General features: G+C 43.2%; 1 protein-coding gene across 9 annotated transcripts in view; it reads left to right on the top strand.

The window, feature by feature from the left end:
* The window catches only part of CEP63 (centrosomal protein 63), a 44678-nt gene extending 31099 nt beyond the window's left edge, over positions 1-13579 (top strand). For 8 of the 9 annotated variants that reach the window (XM_072867981.1, XM_072867980.1, XM_072867983.1 and 5 more), the window contains 9 exons: positions 1432-1668; positions 1928-2073; positions 3906-4040; positions 4668-4782; positions 6679-6876; positions 7321-7407; positions 9445-9650; positions 10224-10530; positions 13096-13579. In XM_072867981.1, coding sequence (XP_072724082.1) covers positions 1432-1668; positions 1928-2073; positions 3906-4040; positions 4668-4782; positions 6679-6876; positions 7321-7407; positions 9445-9650; positions 10224-10530; positions 13096-13254 — 1590 coding nt within the window. In that variant the 3' untranslated portion in view covers positions 13255-13579. The remainder of the gene's footprint in view (positions 1-1431; positions 1669-1927; positions 2074-3905; positions 4041-4667; positions 4783-6678; positions 6877-7320; positions 7408-9444; positions 9651-10223; positions 10531-13095) is intronic. The other variant, XM_072867984.1, reaches the window with a different exon arrangement.
* Positions 13580-16814: the final 3235 nt, after the last annotated feature.

Genomic DNA, 16814 nt, shown 5'->3' with positions numbered 1-16814 from the left:
GGTACTGTGAACAGACTGCCTGAATCCTCAATTTCTTTGAAAAGCCCAGCATGAAAGTGCTAAATTTTTGCCTTGGATATTTCTATGCATTTTGTATGCTTGGTTGTTTTTCTGGCACAAGGTCAAGCTGAGATCTGTGACCATGGAGTACTTCCCCTTTCTCTTCTTTCAGCTGGCTTCCCCTCATATCTTTCAGTGCAGCTTAGGGAAGCCTGGCATTCTTACCCAGTTATGAGCACCTTCCTGTAACACCTGCAACCTTTAAAATCAACAGGTGAAACTTGGATTTCTGTGCTGTCCTGCATGTTCTGTGGCTGGAAATAAAAGATAGCTTAAATGTTCTCTTAATGCAGAAATAAACATTCAGGTAGCCTGGCACTCTAGTTTCTTGGGTGGAGAAAGGCTGTACTTTAAACTCTTGCCCCTCCTGATTACCTTTTCTGTCATGACTATTCAAATAATGAAAAGACTGTAATCAAAATTATACCATAGTCTTCCAAATGCACAGTTCCTATAGTTTTCTCAGTTATGAGGCATTATGTGTCAGGCAATAAATCAAGGCATGTGGTGATTCTGAAGCTGGCAGGAATTGCTACTCTTAGAAATTGGGACTAAAGGACTACTCAAATATTTTGTTTCAGCTTTTAAAGATTATAAGGTCCTATACAAAAAGGGAGTATATCAAGTGAATATTCTTAGAAGCTTATATGAGAGCTGGCTTGTTAAATTTCACCAGCTAGCTATGTGGAAAGAAATGCTATGAAATAAAGTATTGTGCCTATAAATAATAGAGCATGTATTGTTTGCTAGTCATATATTCCTTATAATTTTTTTTGTCTGCCATTAAAACAATGAAACATTCAAAGTGAGCATTCTCACAAGCTGTTAGAACCAGATATTTACTGCATAAAGCGAAACATCATTGACTGTTACACCCAGTTTGGTTTTTGATCTGTTTGGTGGTTGTGGTTTTTTTCATTGTGCACCAAGAGCTGCTTTCTGTCCTGGTGTGGAATTAATGTTTGGGTAATCTCTAGCTTGCGTATGGTATTTGCAAACCTTCTTACATGCTGCCATTTCTCCTGGTCTAGCCTTAGGTTAACGAGCAAAAAATAGAAAGCAGCTTTGTTCTTAGGCAGTTCATGCTCAGACAACTTGAGTGATTTGAGATCCTCTTTTCCCAGATTCTCTTTGATCCCCTTTTGGAATCAGAGGGCCCCTTCATTTGTTTTTTATTCTGTTTGTCTTCAGAAGTTTTACCCATCGTGTAACCCTGGAACAATACTTTCCCTAATTTCCTGAAAGGTGGCGTGCTTACTTTGAGAACGTGACACTTCTTGTTAGACAAAGAAATCTGTAGTTGTTTTGAAGGTAGTTTTGATACACTGTGTTTTTTATAAGTTAGTGTTAATGCAAACTGATTGCTCTTAGCAGACTCAGCTTGCCAATCGGAAGCAGATTCTGGAGTCAGTGGAGCTGGCTAGCCGATCGGAAATCCAGCACTTAACCAGCAAGCTGGAGAGGGCCAATGATGCTATCTGTGCCAACGAGTTGGAGGTGGAGAGGCTTAACATGAGAGTGGACGACCTGACTGAAAACAATCGGATCATTCTGGAAGATCAGCAAAGAGTTCAAGAAGAATTAAGGCAATCCAAGAAAATGTTAGAGGTCAGTGGAGGAATTGTTAGGAAACTGAACATAAAGCAGTGCTTGTGAGAAGTAGCAGGAAGGCTCTTCATCCCAGAGCTCCTGTCTCTTTCTAGAGCCTTTGTAAAGTTCCTGATTGGCCTCAAAGCTGGCTTGGTACCCACGTGGTGCTCTGCAGTATTTCCAAGGGTTCCTTAAAAATCTGATCAACCTCTCATCGCTCTACAACAAACTCATTTGGTCCGTCTTGCAACAGTCATTCCTTTTCTCTCCTGTGCAGGTGCTACAGGATGAGAAGATGGAACTTAGAGCCACCTTGCAGTCTCAGGAAGATTTCATTGACAGCTCCAAGCTGCACCAGGAACAGTTACAGAAGGAGCTGGCCAGGGTGACTGAAACTCTTCACACAAAAGAATTCCTCATCAGGTAACATCTGTGCCTCACTGCTACTTATGCTCTTGAATCCAGATCTATATTCCAGGTTCTTCTACTGAGGATGGTAGAAGCATTGGCCGGGCCCAAAGAGTGGTGGTGAATGGAGTTTGGCAGCCGGTCACAAGCGGTGTTCCCCAGGGCTCTGTGCTGGGGCCAGTTCTGTTTAATATCTTTATCAATGACCTGGACAAAGGGATCGAGTGCTCCCTCAGTAAGTTTGCAGATGACACCAAGTTGTGTGGGAGTGTTGATCTGCTTGAGGGTAGGAAGGCTCTACAGAGGGACCTGGACAGGCTGGATCAATGGGCCGAGGTCAATTGTATGGGGTTCAACAAGGCTAAGTGCAAGGTCCTGCACTTGGGCCACAGCAACCCCATGCAACACTACAGGCTTGGGGAAGAGTGGCTGGAAAGCTCCCTGTCAGAAAAGGACCTGGGGGTGCTGTTTGACAGCCGCCTGAATATGAGCCAGCAGCGTGCCCAGGTGGCCAAGAAAGCCAATGGCATCCTGGCTTGTATCAAAAATAGCGTGGCCAGCAGGAGTAGGGAAGTGATCGTGCCCCTGTACTCGGCACTGGTGAGGCCGCACCTCGAATACTGTGTTCAGTTTTGGGCCACTCGCTACAAGAAAGACATCGAGGTGCTGGAGAGTTTCCACAGAAGGGCAACAAAGCTGGTGAAGGGTCTGGAGAACAAGTCTTATGAGGAGCGGCTGAGGGAACTGGGGTTGTTTAGCCTGGAGAAAAGGAGGCTGAGGGGAGACCTTATTGCTCTCTACAACTACCTGAAAGGAGGTTGTAGAGAGGTGGGGGTCGGTCTCTTCTCCCAGGTAACAAGTGATAGGACAAGAGGAAATGGCCTCAAGTTGCGCCAGGGGAGGTTTAGACTGGATATTAGGAAATTTCACTTCACTGAAAGGGTTATCAAGCATTGGCACAGGCTGCCCAGGGAAGTGGTTGAGTCGCCATCCCTGGAAGTATTTAAAAGACGTTTGGATGAGGAGCTTAGGGACATGGTTTAGTGGTGGTCTTGGTAGCGTTAGGTTTACGGTTGGACTTGATGATCTTAAAGGTCTTTTCCAACCTATATGATTCTGTGATTCTGTGATTCTGATTTTCATACAGCTGGATCTGTATTGGTTGATACATTGAATGGTGTGCTGTAGTTTCTCACAAGTGCTGTGCTTCCTTGCAGCATTTGCCAAATTGCATTGCTTTTGAACTCAGTGAAGAGTGTGGAAGGAACCACCTTTCTACTCAGCTAGGTTTCTGGAGGCACCACAGGGCTTTTGAGCTTTTCAGCTCTTTTTTCCCCAGGCATTTTCAGTCAAGTGCTGGAGGCCTTTCAGGATTTGATACTGTGCTTATTAATGTAGGTGAAAGTTCTCACTGATTTAATGATGTCAGATTAGGGTCTTGGTGAAGTAACTACATATGTGACAAAATCATCCTGGCCTTTCCCTTCTTCACTGGCAACATGCAAAAGCTATAGGGTTCTGATGGCTGTGTCAAAAGGTTTTGGCATATGTTACCTAACAGCCACACCTTTTCTTGCAAGCTGGATGTCTGCTAATGGCAGGGAGACTATCTGGATCAGGGAGGCCAACATCAGAATAGGATGTAGTCTTAAATCAGCCTGAACTCAAATAGGGGTCTGTCATCCAGCTGATATGTTTGCTTATTCACAGTGCACAAAGGTGTCACCTAGTATTGGGTTTTGTGTATTTTTCAGAGAATTCCAAGAAAATGGTAGTTACGATCCCCATATTAGTGTACTCAGAGGTGACGTTTCTGTGCTGGGATTAAAGTTCATGTTTCTGCGTAGGGCCTTGGAGGAACGCTTGCAAGAGAAACAATTGTATTCTCCAGGGCTGGAGCTAGAGCAAATACTGCTGCAGCTGGATGTTGCCCAGAAGAAGGAACAGCGCTTACAGTCAGAAGTGACTCATCTTGAGAACAGGTAACCGACTGCTTGCTTCCCCTGGATGTGCAATGAAACTTGGATAATAATATAATACCTAATATACTGTATTCATCAAGTTAACCGGTCCCACTGATTTTGTAGGCTTATTTTAAATATCAAGGGGCTGAAGAAATCAAATGCTATTCATTTTGCAGTTTAATAGTGAGACTGTTTTGCTAATTGGTTGGCTGCTTTTCACCGCACACTGTGGGCGTTTTCAGTGTTTTAGCTTGCTTAGGCTTAGCACCTTCATTGGTAATAGGTTATGGAATCTTTGTTAGTCAGCTGGTAAGAACCAGATCTAGACCTTACTGTGAAATAAGAATTATAAACAAGTCTTCCTCTCTGAGTTTGTGGTTTTCAGACTAATGTTTGCATGGGAAGTTTGTAATCTTAGAATTAAAGAAACAAACAAGAAACAGCTATTATCTGTTAGATCAGCTTCCTGATCTCTTTTGAAATTATTTTGGTAAACAAAACCAAAGGATTGGTAAGGAATTTGTAGGTTGAGAGTCTGGTTTCTGTTATGACGGACATAGGAGACTGCTTGGAAGATCAAAGTTTCTTTGACAATGTCCTCCTTCTTGGGGTATTCTAATCTGTAGTTTTACATTTGGCACTCAGCCTGGTGTCTTCAAATGCAAGGTGTGTACAGCTGAGTGAAGAGCTGGATGAGAATATGAAAGAGCTGCAGTCAATGGAAGAACACCATACTGAGTCAAAGGCAGAGATTAAAAAGGTAATGTCGCTTTGTTCCTGGAGAGTGGGAAAGGCACTTGTGGAGTCAGCTGTTCCCATGTGTGTCATGTGCCTGTGCCTCAGCAAGAGACTGCAGTGCACAGTTAGCAACGCTCCAAATGAGATCAAAGGCCAGGAGTGTTGTGGAGGCAGTGACAGGCTGAAGGGTAAGTAGCAGATCTGACAAAGGAGGAGTTGAGAGGATGGATCTGCAGGTTTCTATACATGGCTGTGCAGTTTACTTTGTGAGCATCTGTTAGGCCTACCCCTACATCACACAGTACTTCTCTACAGTGTGAAGATACTTGAATTAGTGCTGGAGGGGCAAATATGCAAAGAAATTAAGACCTGGAATCCTGAGTTTAAGCCTAATATAGGCTCCCAACAGGATGAAGAACAGGGAGGGAATGAGTTTTGTTGTAATATGTCCTATCACACTTGAGACAGGGCTTCAAATGTGTTCTAGTCTGTATGTGAATAAGGGAGGTTGTTTCACGCTTGATACCTACACAGGAACCAGGATCTGGAAGAAATGGAGCAGCTCATCTGCTATGAGAACCTCACTGTAGTGCTCTGTGCACCCAAGGGAGGCAAGCCCTCCAAAAGTCTTGACTTTTAATAATGGACTAGATCAGCTAGTGTGAGAGCTTTCACTGGTGCATGGTTAGAGTAGAAACCTTATTGGACTTGAGTGAAAAACCTCACTTCTCTGTAAATCTTTCATCTTTTATTCTGAATGTACAGAAGTGCAGATCTTGCCAGAGATGTGTGCTTGGTTACACATTTAAACAGCCACACAATAAATGAATCTCCTACAGGCTGCTGGGGAGGAAAGAGAGATTTATTATGGTTGTTTCTATTTTATATACTTGGGAGGCATTGAGGTGACATGGAGATAAATCACCATATGTATAGTATTTACTTGGCTAGGCAGAGATCATCTGGTTCAATTTTCTAAAATGCTTGTAATTTCCAGCAAAAACCTGGAGGTTTGGGTGGCTAATATTTCTGGCTAATGGAATGGAATACTAGGGAAGAAATTATGCTATGTTGTTGTTCTGTTATGCCACTGAATAAATATATGGTGTGCCTACCAGAATATTGTTTGCAATTCAGGTCTGCCATCTCAAAAAGGATTGAATAGAACAAGATAAGGTATGGAAAAAGATGACCAAAAGGATAGAGTGTGTTTCATACAAGGAACAGCTGAATGGAATAGGACTTACCAAGCTGGAAAAGAGATAAATGAGATTGAACATACTAAAAATAAAATCATGCCTGTCATGTGGAAAGTAAATAGGGAATGATTATTCTCTCATAATGCAGGGACTAGTGGTCATCAAATGGAGTTATGAAAACAAAGAGGTATCTTTTTACCCTGTGCATAGCTAGCTTGTGGAATTTTGCCATGGGTAGCTTTAGTTGCTACAAGCTAATATCGATTCAGAAGACTTAGGACAAATTAGTGGAAGAAAAGTCTGGCTAGATCTATTTAAAGATACCATCTCTGCCTCAGGAAGGCAGAGTGGCAAATTGCAAGGTTATATTATGAAAATGTTACTGTGCTTGCCTAGTGATGGTAAACCTTTGGGTATCTGTTGTTGGCCATGGAGGTAGAATGGTGAGCTAAAGAGACTGTGATTTGATCAATTATAGGTCTTCTTGAGTACTCCACAGCGTAACTTATGTCTTGTCCCAGTTGGCAGTTTATGGTGTAGAAAAGGATTGGGATGAGGTGGTTTTCAATCAAGAAGGACAAGCATGCACAGAGGGCTTGTTACATAGAGCTTTTTGTTTTCCAGTACTTAGATTTCACGTTACCATGTGCAATACTTTTGCTTTTTTGCCGAAACATCTTTTAAAAGCTCGTGGGTGATGTGTGCATATCTTTCTCCAGCTGAAAGAGCAGCTCTCTCAAGCTGAACAAACTCACAGCAGTGAGCTAGAAGGGATGAAAAAGGAAATCTCCAGGTTGACACAAGAGTTACACCAGCGGGACATCACAATTGCGTCTGCAAGTGGCTCCACATCAGACCTAGAACAACGGCTGAGAACAGAGATTGAAAGAGCAGAGAGGAAAGCGGTGGAGCACAGGGTAAAAAAGGCAGAAGACTTATGCTGTCTCTTTAAGGGATCTGAAGGCTTGGAATACCACCCTAGTTTTTAGCTATGTTAACAGTTTCCTTCTCTTGTCAGCCTTTGAGCAAAGACTTTGAGACCCTTCTGATGAAATCTTCTAATTTATGGTGTTCACTGAATCTGTCTTGCTGCTTCTTTTCAAACCTGTAACTGGCAGTCCCACAGAAATCTTTGAGATCACTTATGTTAACTAGGCCTGGATGGTGACATCTTTGAAAACTAAAGTAAATGACTGCATGGTTATTTGTATGGTCTTCTCTATAGGGTCCCTTGCAGAACTAAAGGCCCAAACCTTGCTTTGTACTCATGCTTGAACTGAGGGTGGAAAATGCCTGTAGGGTGTTGTGGGCATGTGTTGTGTTCTTTTTTCTGAGCTTGTTGTTTGCCTCTGTCTCCTCAGGTAATTCTGGTCCAGCTGGAAACCTTGAGGCTGGAAAACCGTCATCTCTTGGAGATGCTGGAAAAAATGGAGTGCGGTATGCTAGAGGTATGCATTAGGGAACAGAGATGGGAAGGGGCTAGCGCTGTGTGTTAGTTAACCTGGGAACAGTAATAGTCTTTGCCCAGGCCTCTCAAAATGCTTGGTAGAGTTCAGTGAACTTAAAACCCAAGCAAAAGGGGCAATTTCTGAGTAAATAAGGCCCAGAAATACCAAGCATCTTGTTCAGTCACAGAGTAGTGAGGAGAACTGCAGAAAGAGAGCCCTCATCTCAGTTTCTTCTCCATGGGGTCTGGCCCATGGTTTTTAGGGCATTTTGTTGTATTTCCATTTTATGCCAGTTTACCTCAAACCTGTGATTCTAAATCTCTGATGTCCTTTTGACCTGTCTTCGAGCTGTAACTGCTCTGGTTCTTGCAATTTCTGCGGTGAGAGCATGTTCCCCTCCTGGTGAGGAGCCGTTCAGCAGGGCTGTCCCTTGCACTCCACAGGCAGGTTGCAGCCTGAGAATATGGACTGGATGCCCTGGGGCAATGCGCTGGGAAGGGGCACTGTGGTGGGCTCCTGCTGATATGGCACTCTTGAGGCTCAGTGAGGGCAGCTTGTCCAGAGGGGAAAAGGGGAGCCTGCATGGAAGAGGTGCAGTTTTGACAGGAACAACACCTTGAAGGTAGTTCATCTTAGTGCCTGTGTGAAGGAGGAAATGGCTAGTTTGCAAGTTCTGTCTCATGTAAACCAGAATGGATGCCTCACAGGGGGCAAGGACTGGATTCAGACAGCTGAAAACCTAATGGGAATATATCATCAGAGCTTTTATCCTGTCAGATCTGTGGGAAGGAATACTCTGCTCTTAATATTAGCTTGGGTTGATTGTCAAATGTGCCAAGTTCTTGGGAAAGTGTTGAACAGAAGCTTGTGGCTGGTGAGATGATGAAAAAACAAAGCTTTCTGGAAGGCTGATTTGAGACTGAAATGACCTAAGGCCCATTACTTTCTGCTTGAAGTGCCTGCTGGGCTTTTGCCTGCCTGACTTACCAAAAACTTGATCGCAAAGTGCAAAGCAAGAAACCTGTTGTTTGGGGTTTTTTGTTTTGTTTTGTTTGTTTTTTTAAAAAAAGGAGGGGGCGGGGGGGGAAGCCCCGTGGCACAGGAGCTACCAATCTTGGCCAGATTCTTCTAGTGCACATTTGGAAAGTCCTTAGATACAGCAGTGATGAGAATGAATTAAGCATCTAAATTTAATAGAATTGGCAAAAAAAAAGTGGGAATGTCACAGGAGTAGAAACAATGGAAATTATATCCACCTAGCCGAGTAAGGAGAAGATGGGCAAGCAAGTTGTCCAGAGTTTCAAAAAGAAAAAAAAAAATCACTTTTACCAGTGGAAGTATCTAAAGTGCTATGGGTCATCCCAGGTGGGGAGGTGTATGCACAGTCTTTCGTAATTGTTACCATAGGCCTTTGCTAATTTCAGTGAGGGGATCTAGAAGTGTTCTTGCAAACCTCTTTGCTGGTAAATCACATGGAAGGTGGTTTCTCACTGAGAGTGGTTACTTCTCATCAACAGCTAAGCTGCTGGGGGTATGTGTTTCTTCACACCTGTAGGAAGTATCTGGCAGAGCATGCTACTCTGATACCTGGAGAGTTGCTTGAACTGAGACAGTTTACTGGGGTGCCACCTGAGTGTTCCCAGCTTTGGCTGAGAGGCTTGCATCTTAGCTGACATAAGTGAGGGAATCCTAGAATATATAGCTGGAGGAGAACTTGAGGTCATGTAGTCCTTCTCATTATCCCAAGGCCAGAGGCAGATACATCTGAACTATTCTTGGTGTATATTTTCCTGTTTTCAAAAACATCCAGTGATGAGAGACTTCCTTTCCTAGACAGATCAGCACAGCTTGTCTGGATGCAGACACAATAAAGCATATATAATTGATTTGTTCTTACGAAAACCTTGAAAATTTTTCCAGTCAAAACTGGGGTTAGAGGATATGCCTTAAGGAATTGCTTGCTGGCCTTTGCTCTGGATTTAACTATGGTGTCTTGCAAATCAGAAATTTTGACTGCAGCTCTTCTCTGTCTATTAGGGAAAAGATGTCACCCTAAGAGCACTTGGTGAAGACTATGCTGTTGAACTAAATAAATTAAAATCTGAGAACCAGCAATTGCAGAAGGATCTAGCAGAGGCCAGAGCAAAACTGGAGCTCACTCGGCAGGTCTGCCAGGATGAACCTGAGGGCGCTGCTCAGCAGATACAAGATGAAGAGCCTGAGGCCAGAGATGTGCAGTACAGGTGAGTGTTGCATGACCCCAAGGATGCTGCTTCCTTATAACGAAGGAGAACAGAAGGCATGGGGATGTGTGGGTTTTTAATGACGTGCTTTATGTATAGCATCTATCTCCCAGCACATAGTACGTATGGAAGAACATAAAGGACTGTTTTGGAATCTGCCTTTATGCTTTCAGTAGTGCAATAGCTTTTAGTCCCAGCTGGTTGGCGTTCTGCAAAGCCAGCTAATATTTGACTGTCTTTTGACTGCCTTTGCCTTTTTCTTTGATTGAGAAGCAGTATGTGCTCTTTTCAGTGAAGGGATTAGATTTGGCCAGGGGGCTGTGCTCCTTTCTTTTGCAGTACTAGGATGTGCAGACGGTAGTTTTTGGTATCTACAATAGCAGAAGAGTGAGAGAGAATTCCTTAGAGACTGGATGTGCATCTGGAAGTCCTATGGAAACAGGAGCCAGTTTGGATTGCCAGGGCTATTAGTAACCTGTATGTTAATTGTTATCTCTGTGCAAGTTTTTGCTAAAGTTCAGCTGCTATGAAGGCAAACTGTGAAACAGTTTTGTATTCAAACCTGCCTTCCAGGTCAACGCAGGAAGCGCAGCACGAACATGATGAACAAGCAGAGAGAATACATCACAAGCCTGATGGGACTATTCAGCATCATCAGGGGGAGCCCCGGAGATGGAGGGCTGCTGAAATAGGAACTGTGACCCCTGAGACGGGTGAGCTACCCACCCAGACCAGCAGGAAGAACTGCATGGAGTCACCTGCTTTGGGCGCCTTGCTGGGAACGGATTCTTTGCTCCATGTGCTAGATGGAAACAAAGATTTTGCCGATGAAGCATCTAAGCAGTCCATCTCAAATGATCAGAGAGAACCTGTGCCTTTGGTAAGCAGTTGTAGAGAAGCTGGTTGCTATTCAACAGCTGGGGATATAGCTGAGGATATAGATGAGAATCTGGCAAAAGGAGCCAGATTTTTGAATGTACGGTCTGGCTACATGGTGTGTATGATTCTTTAGGCATACATCAAACATTAAAAAGGAGGAAAAAACACTCCTGGATGGTTAATACTTGGACAATGGGAGCCATGTGGTTATTCTTCAGAACTCTCTGGAGAAGAGCTTTGTGTTTGGTTTAACTGATAAGCTCATTCCAGAAGCTCATGGTTCTCTCCATACTGGTGCTGTACATCAGTGTGTACCACGAACTGCTTTTGTCATGTGACAATTCTGCTTCAGCTTTTGGCTTGGGTCTGTAGCAGAGGCTCAGAGTGGATGTAGAGTGCTGAGTATTTCAACATACAGTTTCTGGGTGAATCTGAAAGCTGGTGCTGCACATCTACATTCACTGTAATGCACAGGGTGAGTTTGACCCCTCTGAATGAGACTGCAGTAGTCGTCACACTGAACTTAAAGCCACTTATGCCAGCTGATAGGAAAGCCTGAAATCAGTGCTTCACTGCACAAGGGAAGGTTATTATTTTTCTCAGTCACTGATCATACTTTTTTAGTAGGGAGCAGTGTTGGCACCTTCTCTGTCCTTTTACCTCAGCTCAGTTGCTGGAGCACTTGCCCAAGATACAGGAAATTTGGACTCAATCACTTCTTGCCTGTGGTGTTTAAGACCATATATCCCAGTACCCACTGTAATGACCAGGCTGTAGACTGACTTGAGCAGGGAGGGGAATGGAAGAAGGACACTGAGAGTAATTGTCATACCCTGGGTCAGACAGGGCTGTAGTAGTTCAGGGAGGGGAGAATCCTGGGTGCTGATCCTTGCTCCAGACGTGTTGCCACTAGCAGTCTTTGGAGTATTTTCTCCTCTGGTTGTGCGTTGTTAGCAGTGAAAACAGCTATTTTTATTTGGTGGGGAGCCCAGAGAAGAGTCTCTAAGGCTGATACACAGATTAGCAGAGGCTTGTCAGGTTTGTAGATTTTGATGAGCTTTACTACCAAGAATAGGTCTTGATTGTTTCAAGACTAAAGTAGCTTGTGGGCATGTCCAGAAAATAAATGTTGGGAGCTTAGGGAACTGTCATATTCTAAATGGAAACTCTTCACACTGCAGGATTGGAACTGAAGTGCGAACAGTTCCACTTCAGGGTCTGAGAAGCTCTAGGGCTTGATGTTTAGTAGAAGAGAATGTGCTGCTTTTTGTTCTGAAAGGTAGAAATAAGGTTTCTAGGGAAATGCAAATATTTCTCCCAGTGTTGACTGGGACTCCCTGCTTATGGTCAGGCTCTAGTGTCTTTAAATCGGTTCCTTTAACAGTAAGAGAGGAGAATTCTCATCAGTAGGCAGTAGTGGGATGGGAGAGATTTGCTTGTTATCTGCAGCCTTTTCTTCTGCTTCCCTTTGTTCCTGGCTGCTGATAAAAGACCAGAAAACCATGAGACTCCATGATTTGGGAATAACCAGTTACGTTCTCTTGCCAAGATACAGAGGCAAGTTTTCTGTAATGGAAAGCAGCCCCTTAGTAACTTTATAATTCACCTGCCAGCTGCTGTGCAGGAAGCTTCTCTTCATCAACTCATAAATTAAGCCTAGTTTACAATGTTATTTTTGTAACTTAAGAACTTGTGGGTAAGTGATGTGAGTAGCAGGAATAGTTCTTGACTGTAAAAGAAAAAATCTGGCTTAGTTTATTGAGCATTGCTAGCTGAACTGAAGTGGCATTCAGTGAGCTGTGATGGGAGTTTGGTCTGTACTTCCCCTGTGGGAGTGTAGCAGGAACCCATTATTTCAGGGAAGCAGAGGAGGTATATAAAAGAAAGCAGAGATATCCCCAGTGCTGGTCCAGTCTGGCAGTTCTTCCCCTTCCCTGGGACCTATATTCTGAGGTGATACTGCTCACTTCATTTTTATGAAGACAAGGAGCAAGATGTAGACCCTAAGTGTGAGACAGGACTAACAGACCCAGGACACAACCCTTGGTATTTTGTAGTGAACTTCTCTGGAGTTATGCTATGATTGCACATGCCATGTCGTTCCTTCTCATTATTTGAAGTGGAGAGGCTGGTAATTGAAGTGAAACTCCAGTTCCCCTAAGTAAACAGTCAATTCCTGTTGATAGGTCTGGGGTCAGAGTTCCACCTGTGAAGTGCAACAGTTATTTAGGCACATGGAGAGCTTGTTTCTGTTCAGCTCTAGTCCCCCAGTGCCTTAGAGAGGGGAACTACTGGAATGGAAAAGTTATGCATGCTGAAGTACTGATTTTACTCCCTGCAGTTTTGGCAAAGGCTTGGGAGGCTTTCACTGTTGGTTGGAGACTGTTGGGAGGGACATTTACCTATAATAAAAACATGAGAGCTGAGTGCTTAGTCTGTTCAGTAAGATAGAAATGACACAAGAGCCCTTTAGAAGCGTATTTAGTTGTGTGGTTTGTGGATCAGTAGTGTTTCTGACTGAAACTCGAAATGAAAGAATACCTGATATCCCTTTATTTCCCCTTAGTGCCCCCTGCCTACAGCTTCAGTTGGATCAATTGCTGCAAGATACCTGGAAGAGGAAGAACTGAGATCCCATCACATCCTGGAGTGCCTAAATGCTCACATTGAGGAACTGAAAAAAGAGAGTGAAAAGATAGTGAGACAGTTTGAACACCAGGAGTAATGTTTCGTATTGAATTTGAATGCTGGTTTATTTGCATGGTTCCAAAATGTGACTAGGAAGGTACCTATAAACCAGTTGCCATCGCAGCTTGAGTGAGAGGCTGTATCTCCCACTTTGAGCTGAATCAGCAGGATGGATATTGAGGAAACTCCTCTCTAACATGTTTGATCTGATGGAGGGTATTACACCACAAACACTTTAGTCAGCTTGTTGTAGGTCAGAAAGCTGCAACAGAGGTATATGTTTGTGCACTCACTCACAAAGAGATTATGGTGTTTTTTAGAAGCAAACCATTTGCTAATTTTAATGTAAAGTATTTTAAGTATATTTTATACATGTAAAAGCATTGAAATAAAGCAAAATGGAAAAACACCTCTTTTCTTGTTCATACAAATATACAGAGTAAATCTCTTGTGGCTTCTCTTGCCTTCTCATCAGGAACTTTGATCAACACCTTTTCCATCCTTTCCCTCCCAGAGCAGCTATGTTCTTCAAGGAACAAGGAATATAATTCCTCTTTCCTTTAGGGTAAGAGGAATTATATTCCTCTTTTCCTTTAGGGTACCTGTATTTTCTCCAGTTAATTTTCCCTTAGTGGGATTTCTTAATATTTCCTGGTTCTTGCAACTTCTGCCCTTTACTGTTTGTATAGTATCTGGCATCTTTATCTTGCCTTGCACATTGCTTGAAGTACTGCAAAATAGCTGAGTAATGAATGGCTGAATTCTGATTGTGGTCACAGCTCTTGTAAAAGAGAGTTGTTGGAACTGGAAATGAAATTGTATGGGAGGAGAACCCACAAACAAGTGAGATTCATCTGTATGCAGACGTAATTGCAACTGCTGTGTAAGCTGGTGTCAGCCTGTTTTGAATCTAGGCAGTCTCGGACACTGTCCAGTCAAGTTGAACTGCTGCATTAAAATACATCTGTGACCTGTTTTGAGGAATATATTCAGTCCTTCCCCAAGGAAAGTAAGTTGTTAATGAGTGAACAGAACCTGTTTCCTGTGGACTTGCCTTTCTTCCAGGGGCACTCTGCAGTTCTTCTGTGGCTGAGCCTTTACAACCTTTGTACAGGCAAACCTAGGGACAGAGACATCCCTTGTCCATCTCTGTAAGTTTCCCATTCCTTTTCATCAGCTTCACCTTGTCCTAGAGCAGCTTAAGGCTGTCAAGAAACAGGAATTCAAAAGCAACATGCATGTGCAAAATCCAGCCATCAGATTAGGCAGATGAGTTCAGCAAAGGTGATGCCTGTCTGCAGACTGCAGCCTCTTTGTCATGCCATAAAATGGGACTGCACTTGGTCAAGCAATTCTGCATTCCAGAGTTGAATAACATTTGAATCAACAAGTCCTTTTATTTTGGCTTTCTTCTGGAGTTATTTGAACCAGGATAAAACCTTCAAATCCATTCTGGATTCTCATTGTGCAGTCTTTGTAATTAGGTGTTTTAACTGCCCACAACTGGGGATAAACTGGTTGTGCATTTTGCACGTAGTCAGCATCAGCCTCGGTTCCTGTTCAGAGCTGTCCGCAGGTAAGCATTTTTGGAACATCCACCTTAACTATCCAGATCTCAAGTAAGGACTTGATCATGGGGCATTTTGACAAAAACTGAATGGCTAAATAGAACAAACTGTTGTTTCCCCTTCCTGCGTGAACCTGTAGATCCACTGAGTATGTGGTATGCCAGAACTCCTAGGGATTCCTCATGTCCTTCAGTGGTGACAGTAATACCATTTTTTAAATGATACCTTACAAACCATTTTATATTTCCTGAAGATTTGTTAAGTAAGCTTCATCATGCACTAAGTGTTTTCAGAAGTTTAGAAGACATCTTGGCTCATTAGTGATGTTTGCTTCCATATCCCTTTCCTTTAGAGATATTTGGCAGTTCATCTTCATGTTGGCAGAAGTGAAGAGCGAAACCGAAGATGATCCATTTGTTTAATTAGCAGCTATAATCCTACAGTATTTATCAATTTCTAATACATGTAATACAGCTTCATTCAGGGAGTAGGCTGTAAAAATTTGATCTAAGGTGATCTAAAGAGTAAAATTTGTGACGGGAACTGCCTAATTACTTCTCTGTGCTGGTGATGTGCTCTGTCTTTCCCACCTTCTCTCTTTGCAGATATACAGTGCCAGTGCCACAGGCTCTTGTGTGCCTGCTGTTTCTTGAGTTGCTGTGCACAGACAACAGGAGAGGAGGACAGAGGTTGAGCAAGGTAGTATGATGAGTTGAACAGTTTCCTGCTCTCCCTGCATTGCTCACTTTTAAGCATGTACCTTTCTCATGGCCAGCATGGAAATAGCAGATTGTATACTAACTGTATTCGTTCCATGGGTGAGGAAGCTAGCTCGTGAGTAGATGGAAGTGCAGAGATGCACATCTCAGAGATAAAAACTTGTTCTACACATACTTAATTTGCCTTCACTGAGAAACAAGATGTTTGCACAACTGAGTGATCTGAATTCACAGTGCTAAGTAATTACACCTCTTGGTGGTGTAGGGATTACAAAAACTGTTCAGTCCTAAGGCCTGCCAAGGGAGAACTGACTGAAATGGGAGAGTTGGTAGTCTTGAGATAACCGAGAAATCTGTTCCATACATGTTCTCCTGGTGTTAGTGTCTTGGCTGTGCTGAAGAATGTGCATTTTTTATGAGGGGGAGGAGAAAAAGACTTGTTTATCCTGGAGGGAGATGTCACAGCAAGTACAGACTTCTGAGGTGCTTTTATCTGAGACTGGAGGGTTTCTCAGGCATTCTTCTCTGCCTTTGCAGTGTCAAACATCCCTTGGAATAATCACCTGGCCCTGGAAGCTTCATAATTAATGAAGCTGGAAAGGGGTTTTTGTGTCTTTGAACTCATGCCTTCGATAGCACTAAAGAATTTCTTACACATTTGCAGGGCTGAGCCAGATGTTTGTTTTCTGTTTGAAACAAAAATGTGGAAATTTATTTGCAGTACTTCTGTTTGTACCAGCCTAGCGTCTTGAAACTGGGAAGCTGTTGCAGGCTCTGTCTGTCTTTAGTGTGCTACAGATGTTCTTCCATGGGTTTGACAGTGCTTTGGGTCACTCTTTACTTTGAGGGGTTAAATGAGTCTGTTTGTGCCTGTATACGTGCGTATAATTGCAGGTGTCTGGGTTTTGCAGTGTTGTGCTGGGGGAGGAGGGACTACTCCCTGAGATCTTGCTAGGTAGGGGGCAATAGTGTATAAACTGTCCTCTCTACTCCCTTGGGATAATTTTTCCCCCTGCCATCTTGAGACAGAAATAGAGCATGTGGGGTTAGAGAGAGACCTTGTGAAAAGGAGTCTTTGAGACGAGGAGCAGGGACTGCATTCATACTGGTGTCTGCCTGCAGAGAGATGCTTTACCACGGCTGCCCACTAGTTGTGCCTGTTTGTATATGTGTAAGTGAACATCAAGTATTTGGTTGCATGAAGGGTGTATGTAGTTTGGTATCCTTGACCCTGTTATGTGGAAAAAGTAGTTTTCTTTAGTTCCTAAGCTCTCTGGGATGCCTCCTTATCCTCCCACTGTAAGAAGTGA

Source organism: Ciconia boyciana, chromosome 7 (assembly GCF_034638445.1).
Source record: "Ciconia boyciana chromosome 7, ASM3463844v1, whole genome shotgun sequence".
NCBI classification, from domain to species: domain Eukaryota; kingdom Metazoa; phylum Chordata; class Aves; order Ciconiiformes; family Ciconiidae; genus Ciconia; species Ciconia boyciana.
The sequence above is the reverse complement of the archived record's forward strand: the minus strand, read 5'-3'. Positions and strand labels throughout refer to the sequence as shown.